General features: G+C 45.1%; 1 protein-coding gene across 1 annotated transcript in view; it reads left to right on the forward strand.

The window, feature by feature from the left end:
• Positions 1-9254, forward strand: part of LOC124024286 (phospholipid phosphatase-related protein type 1-like) — a 28138-nt gene extending 18884 nt beyond the window's left edge. The window contains exons 5-8 of the mRNA XM_046338274.1: positions 153-403; positions 933-1109; positions 4179-4310; positions 9072-9254. Of these exons, the coding sequence (XP_046194230.1) occupies positions 153-403; positions 933-1109; positions 4179-4310; positions 9072-9104 (593 nt within the window). The 3' untranslated portion in view covers positions 9105-9254. The remainder of the gene's footprint in view (positions 1-152; positions 404-932; positions 1110-4178; positions 4311-9071) is intronic.
• The last annotated feature ends 11980 nt before the right edge of the window (positions 9255-21234 follow it).

Raw genomic sequence — 21234 nt, forward strand, 5'->3', positions numbered from 1 at the left:
CTGTTCGTCTCGCTCTCTCTCTCTGTTCGTCTCTCTCTCTCTCTGTTCGTCTCGCTCTCTCTCTCTGTTCGTCTCTCTCTCTGTTCGTCTCTCTCTCTCTCTCTCTGTCTCTCTCTCTCTCTCTCTCTCTCTCTCTCTCTCTCTCTTGCCAGGTGTGTTTGCGTTTGGTCTGTTTGCGACAGACATCTTTGTAAACGCGGGGCAGGTGGTGACGGGCAACCTGGCGCCGTACTTCCTGTCTGTCTGTAAGCCCAACTACACCGGCACAGAGTGTCGCTTCAACCACCAGTTCATCTCCAACGGTAACATCTGTACCGGCAGCCCGGTCGTCGTGGAGAAGGCTCGACGCTCCTTCCCTTCCAAAGACGCCTCGCTCAGCGTCTACTCTGCTGTCTACGTCACTGTGAGTTTACTAACCCTAACCCTAACCCTCGCTCAGCGTCTACTCAGCTGTCTACATCACAGTGAGTTTTACTAACCCTAACCCTCGCTCAGCGTCTACTCTGCTGTCTACGTCATGGTGAGTTTTACTAACCCTAACCCTCGCTCAGCGTCTACTCAGCTGTCTACGTCACGGTGAGTTTTACTAACCCTAACCCTAACCCTCGCTCAGCGTCTACTCTGCTGTCTGCGTCACTGTGAGGGTTATGATAATCAGAATGAGTATTACAGTAGAATGTAGTCATTGTTACTCTGCTGTCTGCGTCACTGTGAGGGTTATGATAATCAGAATGAGTATTACAGTAGAATGTAGTCATTGTTACTCTGCTGTCTACGTCACTGAGTACTGCGGAACTGGCCCAACTTTATGATGATGATGGAGACATTTTTAGCTTGGGCAGACACCATAGAGACATTTACTACCTCTCATCATGTCTCTCCCTGCCTCCCCCATGTCTCTCCCTGCCTCCCCATGTCTCTCCCTGTTCCAGATGTACATCACTAGCACCATAAAGACTAAGAGTAGTCGCCTGGCCAAACCGGTGCTGTGCCTGGGAACCCTCTGTACAGCATTCCTCGCCGGGCTCAACCGGGTCTCGGAGTACCGGAACCACTGTTCTGATGTCATCGCTGGGTTCATCCTTGGTAGCTGTATCGCTCTGTTCCTGGTGAGGACTAACGGTCGTTTTAATCTGGTTGTGTTGATCTCTTTTAGCACACAATGGGAGCTGATCTTTCTGATGAGGATGTCTTCTATTCCAATTGGTCAAAATCTTCCTCGGCATCTAAATGGTTCCAACTGGCAATATTCCCTCTAAACTGCGCGCCACGCAGAATAAATATCAGCCTGCGCAGAGAAGCACGAGATTGAACATAACTTTCTACAGTTTTCCCCCTTAGTTAATTAACATTATCAACGTTTCCCTTTACTGTGGGAATTGTGATCAAAGCAACAGTAGCCACTTTCAATGTAACATACCAAAATGAAATATGCCAGATTTAGTATGCAAAACTAACTGTGCAAGAGATTATTTTTTTTTCTGCATTGACATGCAGGACTCGTACTCTACTCAGACTGGTGCACCTTATCCAATCAGAGCTGCAGGAAGCCTATATGCAAGCAGACCATTGCCATATATGGATCTGTGGCATTCACTTTGAACTGGACTGTGTTTACAGCATTTTTGATTCATTTTACCTTTATTTAACCAGGCAAGCCAGTTAAGAAAAATTATTATTTTCAATGACGTCCTGGGAACAGTGGGTTAACTGCCTGTTCAGTGGCAGAACGACCTTGTCAGCTCGGGGGTTTGAACTCGCAACCTTCCGGTTACTAGTCCAACGCTCTAACCACTAGGCTACCCTGCCGCCCCGAGCGTGAGCGGTCGTGAGTAGATGTACTGGACTGTGTTTACAGCATGAGCGGTCGTGAGTAGATGCACTTGTTTTGAGATCGAAGTGAGAGCTGCCGGTAGCCACGTGGGCACATTTAGTTCATATTATTTGCTAGTTAGTGAGTTATTAGTCCAGTTATGGATCATTTATTGTCAACGATAAGGGAGTGATTCCTTCCTACAAGAACACAAACCCTGTACATTTCTAGACATCTTTGAAAAGCCAGTCAGGTAAATAGCTTGTTTTTTTCTCTTAAAGGGGCAGTGTTGTATTTTGAGACAGTCTTGAATAAGCTCAGTAGCCAATAGGCAGAGGGCAGCATAATTTGTCTGATTCTCTGTAATAATGGTATGGGGATAATAATGCATTTTCATTTAAAACAACAACATGTTCAGTCACCTCCTTTTCTGAAATGACAAGTGGATAAACAGGTTCATGTGAAGCCCTGCATGTTTTCTGTTTTAAATCTCATGGAATGTAGACCTACATTGAACACCACACGTTGGCTGCTACTGGAGGCTGAATGATAGAACACATATTTCCATGTTCTGGGATGCATTTTCTCCATTGTTTTTGATGGTAGGCCTCTCTGGTAGGTCTACATTATGATCAAATAGCCACAGTAGCCTACTTGGACACTGTTAAAACTGTAACTTAAAGCAGGTTCAACCTCAAGGTACACAATAAAAGCACACTAGAAGTTACACAGCATTGTTACGGTGCCTTAGACCGCTGTGGCACTCGGGAGCTAATAAAGACAGTGGATAGCTGCGTTAGTTACCTGTGAATGAAGCTAGTAAACATACCTGACTCATGAAGTTAGTTAAATTAGTTACCTGTCTAGTATGCAGCCGGTTAACATAGTGATAGTTAGTTACCTGACTAGTATGCAGCCAGTTAACATAGTGATAGTTAGTTACCTGACTAGTATGCAGCCAGTTAACATAGTGATAGTTAGTTACCTGACTAGTATGCAGCCAGTTAACATAGTGATAGTTAGTTACCTGACTAGTATGCAGCCAGTTAACATAGTGATAGTTAGTTACCTGACTAGTATGCAGCCAGTTAACATAGTGATAGTTAAATTAGTTACCTGACTAGTATGCAGCCGGTTAACATAGTGATAGTTAGTCACCTGACTAGTATGCAGCCAGTTAACATAGTGATAGTTAGTTACCTGACTAGTATGCAGCCAGTTAACATAGTGATAGTTAGTTACCTGACTAGTATGCAGCCGGTTAACATAGTGATAGTTAGTTACCTGACTAATATGCAGCCGGTTAACATAGTGATAGTTAGTTACCTGACTAGTATGCAGCCAGTTAACATAGTGATAGTGATAGTTAGTTACCTGACTAGTATGCAGCCAGTTAACATAGTGATAGTTAGTTACCTGACTAGTATGCAGCCAGTTAACATAGTGATAGTTAGTTACCTGACTAGTATGCAGCCAGTTAACATAGTGATAGTTAGTTACCTGACTAGTATGCAGCCGGTTAACATAGTGATAGTTAGTTACCTGACTAGTATGCAGCCAGTTAACATAGTGATAGTTAGTTACCTGACTAGTATGCAGCCAGTTAACATAGTGATAGTTAGTTACCTGACTAGTATGCAGCCAGTTAACATAGTGATAGTTAAGTTAGTTACCTGTCTAGTATGCAGCCGGTTAACATAGTGATAGTTAAGTTAGTTACCTGACTAGTATGCAGCCGGTTAACATAGTGATAGTTAGTTACCTGACTAGTATGCAGCCGGTTAACATAGTGATAGTTAGTTACCTGACTAGTATGCAGCCGGTTAACATAGTGATAGTTAGTTACCTGACTAGTATGCAGCCGGTTAACATAGTGATAGTTAGTTAGTTACCTGACTAGTATGCAGCCGGTTAACATAGTGATAGTTAGTTACCTGACTAGTATGCAGCCGGTTAACATAGTGATAGTTAGTTACCTGACTAGTATGCAGCCAGTTAACATAGTGATAGTTAGTTACCTGACTAGTATGCAGCCAGTTAACATAGTGATAGTTAGTTACCTGACTAGTATGCAGCCAGTTAACATAGTGATAGTTACACAATGTTGAAGTGTGCGCTCAGCAGACCAGAAATTTGCTCAGTGCCAAAATATTTGAGTTGACACATTGCCCACGGGTGAATTTTCTAAATGGATCACATGTGTTTATTGGCCAGTGGCTCTTCTCGTGGATATTCTTCCTTGCTGTAGTCATGGAGATGGGATTGTGTAATGTGTGTAACCCTGGGAACCCTAATACCGTTCAGCCTTTTGCTCTGTGACGTTTTCATGTCAGGGAAAGTTTCAGTGACGTTGTGTCTCCTTCAGGGTATCTGTGTGGTGAACAACTTTAAAGGAACCCACTCCCCTCCTGCCAAACAGAAGAGTGAAGATTACCGTGGTCTCCCTCTAATGACCTTCCCCCGCATCCAGAGCCCCCTGCAGACACTCAGCGCACAGGTAACTTAGCACTACTGTTCAATACTATACTGTATTTAACACTACTGTTGAATATTACTCCACAGGTAACCACTTAACACTACTGTTCAATACTATACTGTACTTAACACTACTGTTCAATACTACTGCACAGGTAACCACTTAACACTACTGTTCAATACTATACTGTACTTAACACTACTGTTCAATACTACTGTACCGAGGCCATCAGACACTGTACCGAGGCCATCAGATACTGTACCGAGGCCATCACCTGCTTTACTATTCAGACACTGTACCGGGGCCATCGGATAATGTACCGGGGCCATCGGATAATGTACCGGGGCCATCGAATACTGTACCGGGGCCATCACCTGCTTTACTATTCAGACACTGTACCGGGGCCATCGGATAATGTACCGGGGCCATCGGATAATGTACCGGGCCATCGGATAATGTACCGGGCCATCGGATAATGTACCGGGGCCATCGGATAATGTACCGGGGCCATCAGACACTGTACCGGGGCCATCAGACACTGTACCGGGGCCATCAGACACTGTACCGGGGCCATCACCTGCTTTACTATTCAGACACTGTACCAAGGCCATCAGACACTGTACCTAGGCCATCAGATACTGTACCGAGGCCATCACCTGCTTTACTATTCAGACACTGTACCGAGGCCGTCAGACACTGTACCGAGGCCATCACCTGCTTTACTATTCAGACACTGTACCAATGCCATCAGACACTGTACCGAGGCCATCAGACACTGTACCAAGGCCATCAGACACTGTACCTAGGCCATCGCCTGCTTTACTATTCAGACACTGTACCGGGGCCGTCAGACACTGTACCGAGGCCATCAGACACTGTACCGAGGCCATCAGACACTGTACCGAGGCCATCAGACACTGTACCTAGGCCATCAGACACTGTACCTAGGCCATCGCCTGCTTTACTATTCAGACACTGTACCGAGGCCATCAGACACTGTACCGAGGCCATCAGACACTGTACCGAGGCCATCAGACACTGTACCAAGGCCATCAGACACTGTACCGAGGCCGTCAGACACTGTACCGAGGCCGTCGGACACTGTACCGAGGCCGTCGGACACTGTACCGAGGCCGTCGGACACTGTACCGGGGCCGTCGGACACTGTACCGGGGCCGTCGGACACTGTACCGGGGCCGTCGGACACTGTACCGGGCCGTCGGACACTGTACCGGGGCCATCGGACAATGTACCGGGGCCATCGGACAATGTACCGGGGCCATCGGATACTGTACCGGGGCCATCGGATACTGTACCGGGGCCATCGGATACTGTACCGGGGCCATCGGACACTGTACCGGGGCCATCGGACACTGTACCGGGCCATCGGACACTGTACCGGGCCATCGGACACTGTACCGGGCCATCGGACACTGTACCGGGGCCATCGGACACTGTACCGGGCCATCGGATAATGTACCGGGCCATCGGATGCTTTATTATTCAGACACTGTTACCGAGGCCATCAGATACTGTACCGAGGCCATCAGATACTGTACCGAGGCCATCGCCTGCTTTGCTATTCAGCTGCTGTACTTTTTAATGTGTGGGTCTTTCATTTCTTTGTCAGGATATATTTCCTCAGGTTTAGGATGTACATCAATACACATCCATCTACTTTACCCTGTACATGTAACTGCCTAAAATAATGGAAACACTTGAGGAAATGACTGCTAGAAAGTATATTGAAAGCAGGTGCTTTCACACAGGTGTGGTGTTAATTAAGCAATTACAATCCCATCATGCTTAGGGTCATGTAAAAAATGATGGGCCATTATTTTGTCTACTATGGCAAAGCCCCCATAGGATGGCCCCTTCCACAGGTACGAGTCGTCACTGAATGGTTTGATGAACAGGAAAAGGATGTATAACCTTATGCTGTGGTCGTCAGTGACCAGATCTCAACCCAATTGGACACTTATGGGAGTTTCTGAAGTGGTGCCTGAGACGGCGTTTCCCACCACCATCAATAAAACACCAAAATGTTGAATATTTCATGGAAGAATGGATGTCTCATCCCTCCAATAGAGTTCCAGACACTTGTAGAATCTAAGGTGCATTGAAGCTGTTCTGGCTGGTGGTAGCCCAACACACTATTATCACATGTTATTTGTCACATACACATGGTTAGCAGATGTTAATGGTCACATGGTTAGCAGATGTTAATGGTCACATGGTTAGCAGATGTTAATGGTCACATGGTTAGCAGATGTTAATGGTCACATGGTTAGCAGATGTTAATGGTCACATGGTTAGCAGATGTTAATGGTCACATGGTTAGCAGATGTTAATGGTCACATGGTTAGCAGATGTTAATGGTCACATGGTTAGCAGATGTTAATGGTCACATGGTTAGCAGATGTTATTGGTCACATGGTTAGCAGATGTTAATGGTCACATGGTTAGCAGATGTTAATGGTCACATGGTTAGCAGATGTTAATGGTCACATGGTTAGCAGATGTTAATGGTCACATGGTTAGCAGATGTTAATGGTCACATGGTTAGCAGATGTTAATGGTCACATGGTTAGCAGATGTTAATGGTCACATGGTTAGCAGATGTTAATGGTCACATGGTTAGCAGATGTTAATGGTCACATGGTTAGCAGATGTTAATGGTCACATGGTTAGCAGATGTTAATGGTCACATGGTTAGCAGATGTTAATGGTCACATGGTTAGCAGATGTTAATGGTCACATGGTTAGCAGATGTTAATGGTCACATGGTTAGCAGATGTTAATGGTCACATGGTTAGCAGATGTTAATGGTCACATGGTTAGCAGATGTTAATGGTCACATGGTTAGCAGATGTTAATGGTCACATGGTTAGCAGATGTTAATGGTCACATGGTTAGCAGATGTTAATGGTCACATGGTTAGCAGATGTTAATGGTCACATGGTTAGCAGATGTTAATGGTCCACATACACATGGTTAGCAGATGTTAATGGTCACATGGTTAGCAGATGTTAATGGTCACATGGTTAGCAGATGTTAATGGTCACATGGTTAGCAGATGTTAATGGTCACATGGTTAGCAGATGTTAATGGTCACATGGTTAGCAGATGTTAATGGTCACATGGTTAGCAGATGTTAATGGTCACATGGTTAGCAGATGTTAATGGTCACATGGTTAGCAGATGTTATTGGTCACATGGTTAGCAGATGTTAATGGTCACATGGTTAGCAGATGTTAATGGTCACATGGTTAGCAGATGTTAATGGTCACATGGTTAGCAGATGTTAATGGTCACATGGTTAGCAGATGTTAATGGTCACATGGTTAGCAGATGTTAATGGTCACATGGTTAGCAGATGTTAATGGTCACATGGTTAGCAGATGTTAATGGTCACATGGTTAGCAGATGTTAATGGTCACATGGTTAGCAGATGTTAATGGTCACATGGTTAGCAGATGTTAATGGTCACATGGTTAGCAGATGTTAATGGTCACATGGTTAGCAGATGTTAATGGTCACATGGTTAGCAGATGTTAATGGTCACATGGTTAGCAGATGTTAATGGTCACATGGTTAGCAGATGTTAATGGTCACATGGTTAGCAGATGTTAATGGTCACATGGTTAGCAGATGTTAATGGTCCACATACACATGGTTAGCGGATGTTAATGGTCCTCATACACATGGTTAGCGGATGTTAATGGTCCACATACACATGGTTAGCAGATGTTAATGGTCCTCATACACATGGTTAGCAGATGTTAATGGTCCTCATACACATGGTTAGCAGATGTTAATGCGAGTGTAGCGAAATGCTTGTGCTTCTAGTTTCGACAATGCAGTAATAACCAACAAGTAATCTAACTAACAATTCCAAAACTATTCTCTTATACACAGTGTAAGGGGATAAAGAATATGTACATAAAGATATATGAATGAGTGATGGTACAGAGCAGCATACAGTAGATGGTATCGAGTACAGTATATACATATGAGGTGGGTATGTAGACAAAGTAAACAAAGTGGCATAGTTAAAGTGGCTAGTGATACATGTGTTACATAAAGATGCAGTAGATGATATAGAGTACAGTATATACGTGTACATATGAGATGAATAATGTAGGGTATGTAAACATTATATTAAGTAGCATTGTTTAAAGTGGCTAGTGATATATTTACATCATTTCCCATCAATTCCCATTATTAAAGTGGTTGGAGTTGGGTCAGTGTCAATGACAGTGTGTTGGCAGCAGCCACTCAATGTTAGTGGTGGCTGTTTAACAGTCTGATGGCCTTGAGATAGAAGCTGTTTTTCAGTCTCTCGGTCCCAGCTTTGATGCACCTGTACTGACCTCACCTTCTGGATGATAGCGGGGTGAACAGGCAGTGGCCCGGGTGGTTGATGTCCTTGATGATCTTTACGGCCTTCCAGTGACATCGGGTGGTGTAGGTGTCCTGGAGGGCAGGTAGTTTGCCCCCGGTGATGCGTTGTGCAGACCTCACGGGGAGGTAGCCGTAAGAGTCTTTATGTTGGCAGTTACCTATACTTTTATGTTTAAATTCAGTATATGCCAAAACATTTTTGCCTCAATTTAGTTTTCTTAGTTGCTTATGAAATTCTTAACAAAAATGGCTCTGTCTTCCAGAATCTTAGTTTTGCTGGTCTTGTCAAGTCTGGGATATGCGTACCTCACTCGTTTCTTTTATGTATGCTGGACATCAATCACAGTGTAAACCAACATTCCCCCTTCTGTCTTTCAGAACCATTCGGCATCGATGACCGAGGTCACATGACTAGCGGGGACCGAGGGGGGTCAGCACCGGGTCACCTTTGCGTCTCCTCAACACATCTTCTAGGCACAATGTGTTGTACTGTCATGCTACTACTGTAAAAAAGGACAGTATTCTGGTGTAACTAGTTAGAGGCTGATGTTTTGTACATTTTTGTATGTGCTGTAGCCTACCTAATCCTGAAGATGTTATTACTGAAGGTCTGAACTAGGGTTGTAAAATGATAAGCAGGAAATCTGGGAATCCTGGGATTTCTGGGAAACCTGGGAACTTTGGTCCGAGCTGAACTGTCTGTCAAGACTGACTTACATAGCCATTCCTCCTCTCTCTCTCATGTTTTACATCACAAAGTAAATCTAATATGCAGTATTTAATGTTATGGAAATATTGATGTCATTCTGTGGGATTTGTACAAATACTTCTATCTATTCTGTTTAACTAAAGTTTTTATTTTTATTGCTGTAAAATGCTTTGTCGTTTTTTTTCTGGCTGCCGTTTTTCAGGAATGTTTTTGGTATTCATAATGTTTTGGTATTCATAATGTTTTTGGTATTCATAATGTTTTGGTATTCATAATGGTTTTGGTATTCATAATGTTTTGGTATTCATAATGTTTTGGTATTCATAATGTTTTTGGTATTCATAATGTTTTGGTATTCATAATGGTTTTGGTATTCATAATGGTTTTGGTATTCATAATGTTTTGGTATTCATAATGGTTTTGGTATTCGTAATGTTTTGGTATTCATAATGGTTTTGGTATTCATAATGTTTTTGGTATTCATAATGTTTTGGTATTCATAATGGTTTTGGTATTCATAATGGTTTTGGTATTCATAATGTTTTGGTATTCATAATGTTTGTGGTATAGGAAAAAAAAACGTCTCATTGACTTGTGACTTGGTGTGGTATTGGTTTCCTTCATGGCAGAATACAGAAGCTGCCATTCTCTCAGCATGGAACTAAACAGTTGAACTGTTTGAATAGATATTTCTTATTTGTATAGTGTATTTCTTTGAAAAATACATATTTATTTAGAAACGCTGCATATATTTTTCTTGATTTGTGAACAAAATAAATAGTCCATAGCAGAGTATCAATTGTGTGGGCATTTTTATTCCAAACCTCAACAGTCTTTGTTGGCCTTTCTACAATGGGTGGGTCTTCCTGAATGCTGATTTGGTTAAAAGCGCATTCCAGCTGGTGTCTAATCCACAAATTACCACCAGCTAAATCTATGACGTTAAAATGCCTATTTACTCTGTTCCATCTGACTGCGCAATCCACTGTCTCATCAGCCCAGCCAGGCAATTTATAAACTTGATCTCCACTATAAAAAGCATATAGACATTGTCTCACATTCGTTAAACAGAGGAGATTGGTATAAACCTTGCTGTCTGTCTCCGACATTTACAACATTGTTTCAAGATTCAAATTCCAGTGGTCCCATAGTAATGAATGTGTCGAATCCCGACAGACAGGCAGCGTTTCTCAACCAGTTGAAATCATGAATCAGCTGGCATCACTTTTATGGATATACAAAAATGTCAAACAAAATGAACGCAGCCTTTCCAGCTTCAAGTGATCGTGTTGTTGGCTACCTCCTCTGAACAATCGGGTCCTGAGAAGTGAGCAAATGTTCTATGCCAGGCGAAATCACACCTCATTAGCTCATTGTTATAGATGTTTCCAAATATATGTCACTATAAAACATCTTATGCAAATGCAGCTACTTTGCTGTTATTCTGGCTGCACTTTTTAACGTGACTAAATTAGCCATAGTTGGCTAGCTAGAAAGCAAGGGATAAGAACATTGCCAGTCAGTACGACCGAACCGATAGAACAAACTACACCGGATCTGATGCTCGTTAGATGTGGCAGGGCTTCAACTATTCCAGACTACAAAGGGAAACTCAGACACGAGCTGCCCAGTGACACGAGCCTACCAGACAAGCTATATGCCTTTTATGGTTGCTTTGAGGCAAGCAACACTGAAGCATGCATGAGAGCACCAGTTGTTCTGGATGACTGATAACGCTGTTGGTAGCCGATGTGCGCAAGACCTTTAAACAGGTCAACATATTACCAGGACGTGTACTCAGAGCATGCGCGGACCAACTGGCAAGTGTATTCACTGATATTTTCAACCTCTTCCTGACAGAGTATGTAATGCCTACATGTTTCAAGCAGACCACCATAGTCCCTGTGCCCAAGAAAGTGAAGGTGACCTGTCTAAATGATTACCGCCTCGTAGCACACATGTCGGTAGCCATGAAGTGCTTTGAAAGGCTGGTCAGGACACACATCAACAGCATCCTCCATGACACCCTAGACCCACTCCAATTTGCATACTGCCCCAACAGATCCACAGATGACTCAAACTCAATAGCACTCCACACTGCCCTTTCACAACTGGACAAAAGGAAGGAGATGGCCACCGCCTAGCCAATTGTGCTATTTTCTTCGCGTTATTTGTAAATTATTTTGTACATAATGTTTCTGCAACCGTATCTTACGGAAGAAAAGAGCTTCTGGATATCAGGACAGCGATCACTCACCTCGGATTAGACAAAGATCTTTTCAACAACAACAAGCAGGACTCACACGATATTCTCCAAACACCCCACATTGCAGACATCCCAATTATTTGCAAAAGGAAGCGAAGCAGAGGAAGAAGAGCCGGATGCCTCGACCCGCAGAAGACATCTAGGAAAGCTGCCGTTACCGTCAATATTACTTGCCAACGTGCATCATTGGACAATAAACTAGACAAGGTAAGATCACTGAATATCCTACCAACGGGACATCAAAACTGTAACATCTTATGTTTCACGGAATCGTGGCTGAATGACGACATGGATATTCAGCTAGCGGGATACATGCTGCACCGGCAGGATAGAACAGCACACTCCAGGAGACCAGGGGGGCAGTGCAGTCTGTGCAAATTTATAAACAGCTGGTGCACGAAATTTAAGGAAGTCTCTAGATTTTGCTCACCTGAGGAAGAGTATATTATGATAAATTGCAGGCCACACTACTTGCCTATCATACATCATCCTGACACCTCTACAGCTATCACCCTGACACCTCTACAGCTATCATACATCAGCCTGACACCTCTACAGCTATCATACATCACCTCTACAGCTATCATCCTGACACCTTTACAGCTATCATACATCACCTCTACAGCTATCATACATCACCCTGACACCTCTACAGCTACCATACATCATCCTGACACCTCTACAGCTATCACCCTGACACCTCTACAGCTATCATACATCAGCCTGACACCTCTACAGCTATCATACATCACCTCTACAGCTATCATACATCAGCCTGACACCTCTACAGCTATCATACATCACCTCTACAGCTATCATCCTGACACCTTTACAGCTACCATACATCACCCTGACACCTTTACAGCTACCATACATCATCCTGACACCCCTACAGCTATCATACATCACCTCTACAGCTATCATACATCATCCTGACACCTCTACAGCTATCATACATCATCCTGACACCTCTACAGCTATCATACATCACCCTGACACCACTACAGCTATCATACATCATCCTGACACCCCTACAGCTATCATACATCATCCTGACACCCCTACAGCTATCATCCTGACACCTCTACAGCTATCATACATCATCCTGACACCTCTACAGCCATCATACATCACTTCTACAGCTATCATACATCATCCTGACACCTCTACAGCTATCATACATCAGCCTGACACCTCTACAGCTATCATAGATGACCTGACAACTCTACAGCTATCATACATCACCCTGACACCTCTACAGCTATCATACATCATCCTGGCACCTCTACAGCTACCATACATCACCCTGACACCTCTACAGCTATCATACATCATCCTGACACCTCTACAGCTATCATCCTGACACCTCTACAGCTATCATCCATCACCCTGACACCTCTACAGCTATCATAAATCATCCTGACACCTCTACAGCTATCATACATCATCCTGACACCTCTACCCTGACACCTCTACCCTGCTCTCCATATGTTCACCACCACCTGATACCAACACACCTCTATGGCACAGTCACACTCTGTCTCCCTAAAACCACATCTTTCACAAATCTAAATGAAACGTAAGTCTGTAAATGCATTCATTAGGAAAAGTTCTGATTCAATATAGTATTGTATCATCAGTTCCTCAGTACCCTTTGTCTTCATGTTAGGTGTATTGAGACAGCAAACAGTACTGTCGGAAAACATCCAAAAGATCACATTCTTTATCAAATAATATGTGAGATATGATGTTCAGAGAGTAAAGAAAAGGGACCACTAGAAGATCTATTGAAACAATCCACCGTAGGACCAGGAGCAAGGCTTTGGGTACAGACAGTGTTCTCTGGTTATCTCCTGTCAGAGAGAGCTTGGAGGTTGGTTGGAGATGGAGAGCAGATGGTTCCAGGGATCAGGACACACCATGTTCCTCTGGTACAGGGCTCTGGGGCGGCAGCCTAGTGGTTAGAGCGTTGGACTAGTAACCGGAAGGTTGTCTTAGGTACAGGGCTCTCGGGCGGCAGCCTAGTGGTTAGAGCGTTGGACTAGTAACCGGAAGGTTGTCTTAGGTACAGGGCTCTGGGGCGGCAGCCTAGTGGTTAGAGCGTTGGACTAGTAACTGGAAGGTTGCGAGTTCAAACCCCCGAGCTGACAAGGTACAAATCTGTCGTTCTGCCCCTGAACAGGCAGTTAACCCACTGTTCCCAGGCCGTCTTAGGTACAGGGCTCTGGGTCTGATTGTCTAGGTACGGGGCTCTGGGTCTGATTGTCTAGGTACGGGGCTCTGGGTCTGATTGTCTAGGTACGGGGCTCTGGGTCTGATTGTCTAGGTACAGGGCTCTGGGTCTGATTGTCTAGGTACGGGGTTCTGGGTCTGATTGTCTAGGTACGGGGCTCTGGGTCTGATTGTCTAGGTACGGGGTTCTGGGTCTGATTGTCTAGGTACGGGGTTCTGGGTCTGATTGTCTAGGTACGGGGTTCTGGGTCTGATTGTCTAGGTACGGGGCTCTGGGTCTGATTGTCTAGGTACGGGGTTCTGGGTCTGTTTGTCTAGGTACGGGGCTCTGGGTCTGATTGTCTAGGTACGGGGTTCTGGGTCTGTTTGTCTAGGGTACGGGGCTCTGGGTCTGATTGTCTAGGTACGGGGTTCTGGGTCTGATTGTCTAGGTACAGGGCTCTGGGTCTGATTGTCTAGGTACGGGGTTCTGGGTCTGATTGTCTGGGTACAGGGCTCTAGGTCTGATTGTCTGGGTACAGGGCTCTGGGTCTGATTGTCTGAGTACAGGGCTCTGGGTCTGATTGTCTGGGTACAGGGCTCTAGGTCTGATTGTCTGGGTACAGGGATATGGGTATAGGGCTCTAGGTCTGATTGTCAGGGTACAGGGCTATGAGTCTGATTGTCTAGGTACATGGGTCTGGGTGTCTGGGTATAGGGCTCTAGGTCTGATTGTCTGGGTACAGGGCTCTGGGTCTGATTGTCTGGGTAGAGGGCTCTGGGCTTGGGTGTCTGGGTATAGGGCTCTAGGTCTGATTGTCTGGGTACAGGGCTCTGGGTGTCTGGGTAGAGGGCTCAGGGTTTGGGTGTCTGGGTATAGGGCTCTAGGTCTGATTGTCTGGGTACAGGGCTCTGGGTCTGATTGTCTGGGTACAGGGCTCTGGGTAGAGGGCTCTGGTGTCAACAATTACAGACCAGTATCCCTTCTTTCTTTTCTCCAAAACTCTTGAACGTGCCGTCCTTGGCCAGCTCTCCCCGCTATCTCTCTCTGAATGACCTTCTTGATCCAAATCAGTCAGGTTTCAAGACTAGTCATTCAACTGAGACTGCTATCCTCTGTATCACGGAGGCGCTCCGCACTGCTAAAGCTAACTCTCTCTCCTCTGCTCTCATCCTTCTAGATCTATCGGCTGCCTTCGATACTGTGAACCATCAGATCCTCCTCTCCACCCTCTCCGAGTTGGGCATCTCCCGGCGCGGCCCACGCTTGGATTGCGTCCTACCTGACAGGTCGCTCCTACCAGGTGGCGTGGCGAGAATCTGTCTCCTCACCACGCGCTCTCACCACTGGTGTCCCCCAGGGCTCTGTTCTAGGCCCTCTCCTATTCTCGCTATACACCAAGTCACTTGGCTCTGTTATAACCTCACATGGTCTCTCCTATCATTGCTATGCAGACGACACACAATTAATCTTCTCCTTTCCCCCTTCTGATGACCAGGTGGCGAATCGCATCTCTGCATGTCTGGCAGACCTATCAGTGTGGATGACGGATCACCACCTCAAGCTGAACCTCGGCAAGACGGAGCTGCTCTTCCTCCCGGGGAAGGACTGCCCGTTCCATGATCTCGCCATCACGGTTGACAACTCCATTGTGTCCTCCTCCCAGAGCGCTAAGAACCTTGGCGTGATCCTGGACAACACCCTGTCGTTCTCAACTAACATCAAGACGGTGGCCCGTTCCTGTAGGTTCATGCTCTACAACATCCGCAGAGTACGACCCTGCCTCACACAGGAAGCGGCACAGGTCCTAATCCAGGCACTTGTCATCTCCCGTCTGGATTACTGCAATTCGCTGTTGGCTGGGCTCCCTGCCTGTGTCATTAAACCCCTTCAACTCATCCAGAACGCCGCAGCCCGTCTGGTGTTCAACCTTCCCAAGTTCTCTCACGTCACCCCGCTCCTCCGTTCTCTCCACTGGCTTCCAGTTGAAGCTCGCATCCGCTACAAGACCATGGTGCTTGCCTACGGAGCTGTGAGGGGAACGGCACCTCAGTACCTCCAGGCTCTGATCAGGCCCTACACCCAAACAAGGGCACTGCGTTCATCCACCTCTGGCCTGCTCGCCTCCCTACCACTGAGGAAGTACAGCTCCCGCTCAGCCCAGTCAAAACTGTTCGCTGCTCTGGCCCCCCAATGGTGGAACAAACTCCCTCACGACGCCAGGACAGAGGAGTCAATCACCACCTTCCGGAGACACCTGAAACCCCACCTCTTTAAGGAATACCTAGGATAGGATAAGTAATCCCTCTCACCCCCCCTTTAAGATTTAGATGCACTATTGTAAAGTGACTGTTCCACTGGATGTCATAAGGTGAATGCACCAATTTGTAAGTCGCTCTGGATAAGAGCGTCTGCTAAATGACTTAAATGTAAATGGGTTTGGGTGTCTGGGTAGAGAGCTCTGGGCCTGGGTTTTGGGTGAGTCTGGCTGGTCTCTGGGTCTCAGGCTGGTTGTCCTCCTGCTGGTCCTCTGTGCTGCTCTCGGACTCAGTGTTCCTGTGTGTCTGCTGGTACCAGTGTAACAGAGTTTAAAATATCTTCCCTCATGCTATCAAATTGTCAGTCATTTTGTGACCAGACCAGTCCTCAGCGATGTTGTGTTTTTTTATTTTACCTTTATTTAACTAGGCAAGTCAGTTAAGAACAAATTCTTATTTTCAATGACGGTCTAGGAATAATGGGTTAACTGCCTGTTCAGATTTGTACCTTGTCAGCTCGGGGGTTTGAACTTGCAACCTTCCGGTTACTAGTCCAACTCTCTAACCACTAGGCTACCCTGCTGCCCCTACCAGTTTCTGCTGGCATCAGTCTCTACTCTGTCATGTTTGGTTTCTGCTGGTATCAGTCTCTACTCTGTCATGTTGTGTTTCTGCTGGTATCAGTCTCTACTCTGTCATGTTGTGTTTCTGCTGGTATCAGTCTCTACTCTGTCATGTTGTGTTTCTGCTGGTACCAGTCTCTACTCTGTCATGTTGTGATTCTGCTGGTACCAGTCTCTACTCTGTCATGTTGTGTTTCTGCTGGTATCAGTCTCTACTCTGTCATGTTGTGTTTCTGCTGGTATCAGTCTCTACTCTGTCATGTTGTGTTTCTGCTGGTATCAGTCTCTACTCTGTCATGTTGTGTTTCTGCTGGTATCAGTCTCTACTCTGTCATGTTGTGTTTCTGCTGGTACCAGTCTCTACTCTGTCATGTGTTTCTGCTGGCATCAGTCTCTACTCTGTCATGTTGTGTTTCTGTTGGTATCAGTCTCTACTCTGTCATGTTGTGTTTCTGCTGGTATCAGTCTCTACTCTGTCATGTGTTTCTGCTGGTATCAGTCTCTACTCTGTCATGTTGTGTTTCTGTTGGTATCAGTCTCTACTCTGTCATGTTGTGTTTCTGCTGGTATCAGTCTCTACTCTGTCATGTGTTTCTGCTGGTATCAGTCTCTACTCTGTCATGTTGTGTTTCTGTTGGTATCAGTCTCTACTCTGTAATGTTGTGTTTCTGCTGGTATCAGTCTCTACTCTGTCATGTTGTGTTTCTGCTGGTACCAGTCTCTACTCTGTCATGTGTTTCTGCTGGTATCAGTCTCTACTCTGTCATGTTGTGTTTCTGTTGGTATCAGTCTCTACTCTGTCATGTTGTGTTTCTGCTGGTATCAGTCTCTACTCTGTCATGTGTTTCTGCTGGTATCAGTCTCTACTCTGTCATGTTGTGTTTCTGTTGGTATCAGTCTCTACTCTGTCATGTTGTGTTTCTGCTGGTATCAGTCTCTACTCTGTCATGTGTTTCTGCTGGTATCAGTCTCTACTCTGTCATGTTGTGTTTCTGTTGGTATCAGTCTCTACTCTGTAATGTTGTGTTTCTGCTGGTATCAGTCTCTACTCTGTCATGTTGTGTTTCTGCTGGTATCAGTCTCTACTCTGTCATGTTGTGTTTCTGCTGGTACCAGTCTCTACTCTGTAATGTTGTGTTTCTGCTGGTATCAGTCTCTACTCTGTCATGTTGTGTTTCTGCTGGTACCAGTCTCTACTCTGTCATGTTGTGTTTCTGCTGGTACCAGTCTCTACTCTGTCATGTTGTGTTTCTGCTGGTATCAGTCTCTACTCTGTCATGTGTTTCTGCTGGTACCATTCTCTACTCTGTCATGTTGTGTTTCTGCTGGTATCAGTCTCTACTCTGTCATGTTGTGTTTCTGCTGGTATCAGTCTCTACTCTGTCATGTTGTGTTTCTGCTGGTACCAGTCTCTACTCTGTCATGTGTTTCTGCTGGTATCAGTCTCTACTCTGTCATGTTGTGTTTCTGCTGGTACCAGTCTCTACTCTGTCATGTGTTTCTGTTGGTATCAGTCTCTACTCTGTCATGTTGTGTTTCTGCTGGTACCAGTCTCTACTCTGTCATGTGTTTCTGCTGGTATCAGTCTCTACTCTGTCATGTTGTGTTTCTGCTGGTATCAGTCTCTACTCTGTCATGTTGTGTTTCTGCTGGTACCAGTCTCTACTCTGTCATGTTGTGTTTCTGCTGGTATCAGTCTCTACTCTGTCATGTTGTGTTTCTGCTGGTATCAGTCTCTACTCTGTCATGTGGTTCTGCTGGTATCAGTCTCTACTCTGTCATGTTGTGTTTCTGCTGGTATCAGTCTCTACTCTGTCATGTTGTGTTTCTGCTGGTATCAGTCTCTACTCTGTCATGTTGTGTTTCTGCTGGTACCAGTCTCTACTCTGTCATGTTGTGTTTCTGCTGGTATCAGTCTCTACTCTGTCATGTTGTGTTTCTGCTGGTATTAGTCTCTACTCTGTCATGTTGTGTTTCTGCTGGTATCAGTCTCTACTCTGTCATGTGTTTCTGTTGGTATCAGTCTCTACTCTGTCATGTGTTTCTGCTGGTACCAGTCTCTACTCTGTCATGTGTTTCTGCTGGTATCAGTCTCTACTCTGTCATGTTGTGTTTCTGCTGGTATCAGTCTCTACTCTGTCATGTGTTTCTGCTGGTATCAGTCTCTACTCTGTCATGTGTTTCTGTTGGTATCAGTCTCTACTCTGTCATGTTGTGTTTCTGCTGGTACCAGTCTCTACTCTGTCATGTGTTTCTGCTGGTATCAGTCTCTACTCTGTCATGTTGTGTTTCTGCTGGTACCAGTCTCTACTCTGTCAGGTGTTTCTGTTGGTATCAGTCTCTACTCTGTCATGTGTTTCTGCTGGTATCAGTCTCTACTCTGTCATGTGTTTCTGCTGGTATCAGTCTCTACTCTGTCATGTGTTTCTGCTGGTACCAGTCTCTACTCTGTCATGTGTTTCTGCTGGTATCAGTCTCTACTCTGTCATGTTGTGTTTCTGCTGGTACCAGTCTCTACTCTGTCATGTGTTTCTGCTGGTATCAGTCTCTACTCTGTCATGTGTTTCTGCTGGTATCAGTCTCTACTCTGTCATGTTGTGTTTCTGCTGGCACCAGTCTCTACTCTGTCATGTTGTGTTTCTGCTGGTACCAGTCTCTACTCTGTCATGTGTTTCTGCTGGTATCAGTCTCTACTCTGTCATGTTGTGTTTCTGCTGGTATCAGTCTCTACTCTGTCATGTTGTGTTTCTGCTGGTATCAGTCTCTACTCTGTCATGTTGTGGTTCTGCTGGTATCAGTCTCTACTCTGTCATGTTGTGTTTCTGCTGGTATCAGTCTCTACTCTGTCATGTGTTTTCTGCTGGTATCAGTCTCTACTCTGTCATGTTGTGTTTCTGTTGGTATCAGTCTCTACTCTGTAATGTTGTGTTTCTGCTGGTATCAGTCTCTACTCTGTCATGTTGTGTTTCTGCTGGTATCAGTCTCTACTCTGTCATGTTGTGTTTCTGCTGGTACCAGTCTCTACTCTGTAATGTTGTGTTTCTGCTGGTATCAGTCTCTACTCTGTCATGTTGTGTTTCTGCTGGTACCAGTCTCTACTCTGTCATGTTGTGTTTCTGCTGGTACCAGTCTCTACTCTGTCATGTTGTGTTTCTGCCGGTATCAGTCTCTACTCTGTCATGTGTTTCTGCTGGTACCATTCTCTACTCTGTCATGTTGTGTTTCTGCTGGTATCAGTCTCTACTCTGTCATGTTGTGTTTCTGCTGGTATCAGTCTCTACTCTGTCATGTTGTGTTTCTGCTGGTACCAGTCTCTACTCTGTCATGTGTTTCTGCTGGTATCAGTCTCTACTCTGTCATGTTGTGTTTCTGCTGGTACCAGTCTCTACTCTGTCATGTGTTTCTGTTGGTATCAGTCTCTACTCTGTCATGTTGTGTTTCTGCTGGTACCAGTCTCTACTCTGTCATGTGTTTCTGCTGGTATCAGTCTCTACTCTGTCATGTTGTGTTTCTGCTGGTATCAGTCTCTACTCTGTCATGTTGTGTTTCTGCTGGTACCAGTCTCTACTCTGTCATGTTGTGTTTCTGCTGGTATCAGTCTCTACTCTGTCATGTTGTGTTTCTGCTGGTATCAGTCTCTACTCTGTCATGTGGTTCTGCTGGTATCAGTCTCTACTCTGTCATGTTGTGTTTCTGCTGGTATCAGTCTCTACTCTGTCATGTTGTGTTTCTGCTGGTATCAGTCTCTACTCTGTCATGTTGTGTTTCTGCTGGTACCAGTCTCTACTCTGTCATGTTGTGTTTCTGCTGGTATCAGTCTCTACTCTGTCATGTTGTGTTTCTGCTGGTACCAGTCTCTACTCTGTCAGGTGTTTCTGTTGGTATCAGTCTCTACTCTGTCATGTGTTTCTGCTGGTATCAGTCTCTACTCTGTCATGTGTTTCTGCTGGTATCAGTCTCTACTCTGTCATGTGTTTCTGCTGGTACCAGTCTCTACTCTGTCATGTGTTTCTGCTGGTATCAGTCTCTACTCTGTCATGTTGTGTTTCTGCTGGTACCAGTCTCTACTCTGTCATGTGTTTCTGCTGGTATCAGTCTCTACTCTGTCATGTGTTTCTGCTGGTATCAGTCTCTACTCTGTCATGTTGTGTTTCTGCTGGCACCAGTCTCTACTCTGTCATGTTGTGTTTCTGCTGGTACCAGTCTCTACTCTGTCATGTGTTTCTGCTGGTATCAGTCTCTACTCTGTCATGTTGTGTTTCTGCTGGTATCAGTCTCTACTCTGTCATGTTGTGTTTCTGCTGGTATCAGTCTCTACTCTGTCATGTTGTGGTTCTGCTGGTATCAGTCTCTACTCTGTCATGTTGTGGTTCTGCTGGTATCAGTCTCTACTCTGTCATGTGTTTCTCCTGGTATCAGTCTCTACTCTGTCATGTTGTGTTTCTCCTGGTATCAGTCTCTACTCTGTCATGT

This window comes from Oncorhynchus gorbuscha, unplaced genomic scaffold (assembly GCF_021184085.1).
Source record: "Oncorhynchus gorbuscha isolate QuinsamMale2020 ecotype Even-year unplaced genomic scaffold, OgorEven_v1.0 Un_scaffold_1821, whole genome shotgun sequence".
In the NCBI taxonomy this organism is placed as follows: Eukaryota; Metazoa; Chordata; class Actinopteri; order Salmoniformes; family Salmonidae; genus Oncorhynchus; species Oncorhynchus gorbuscha.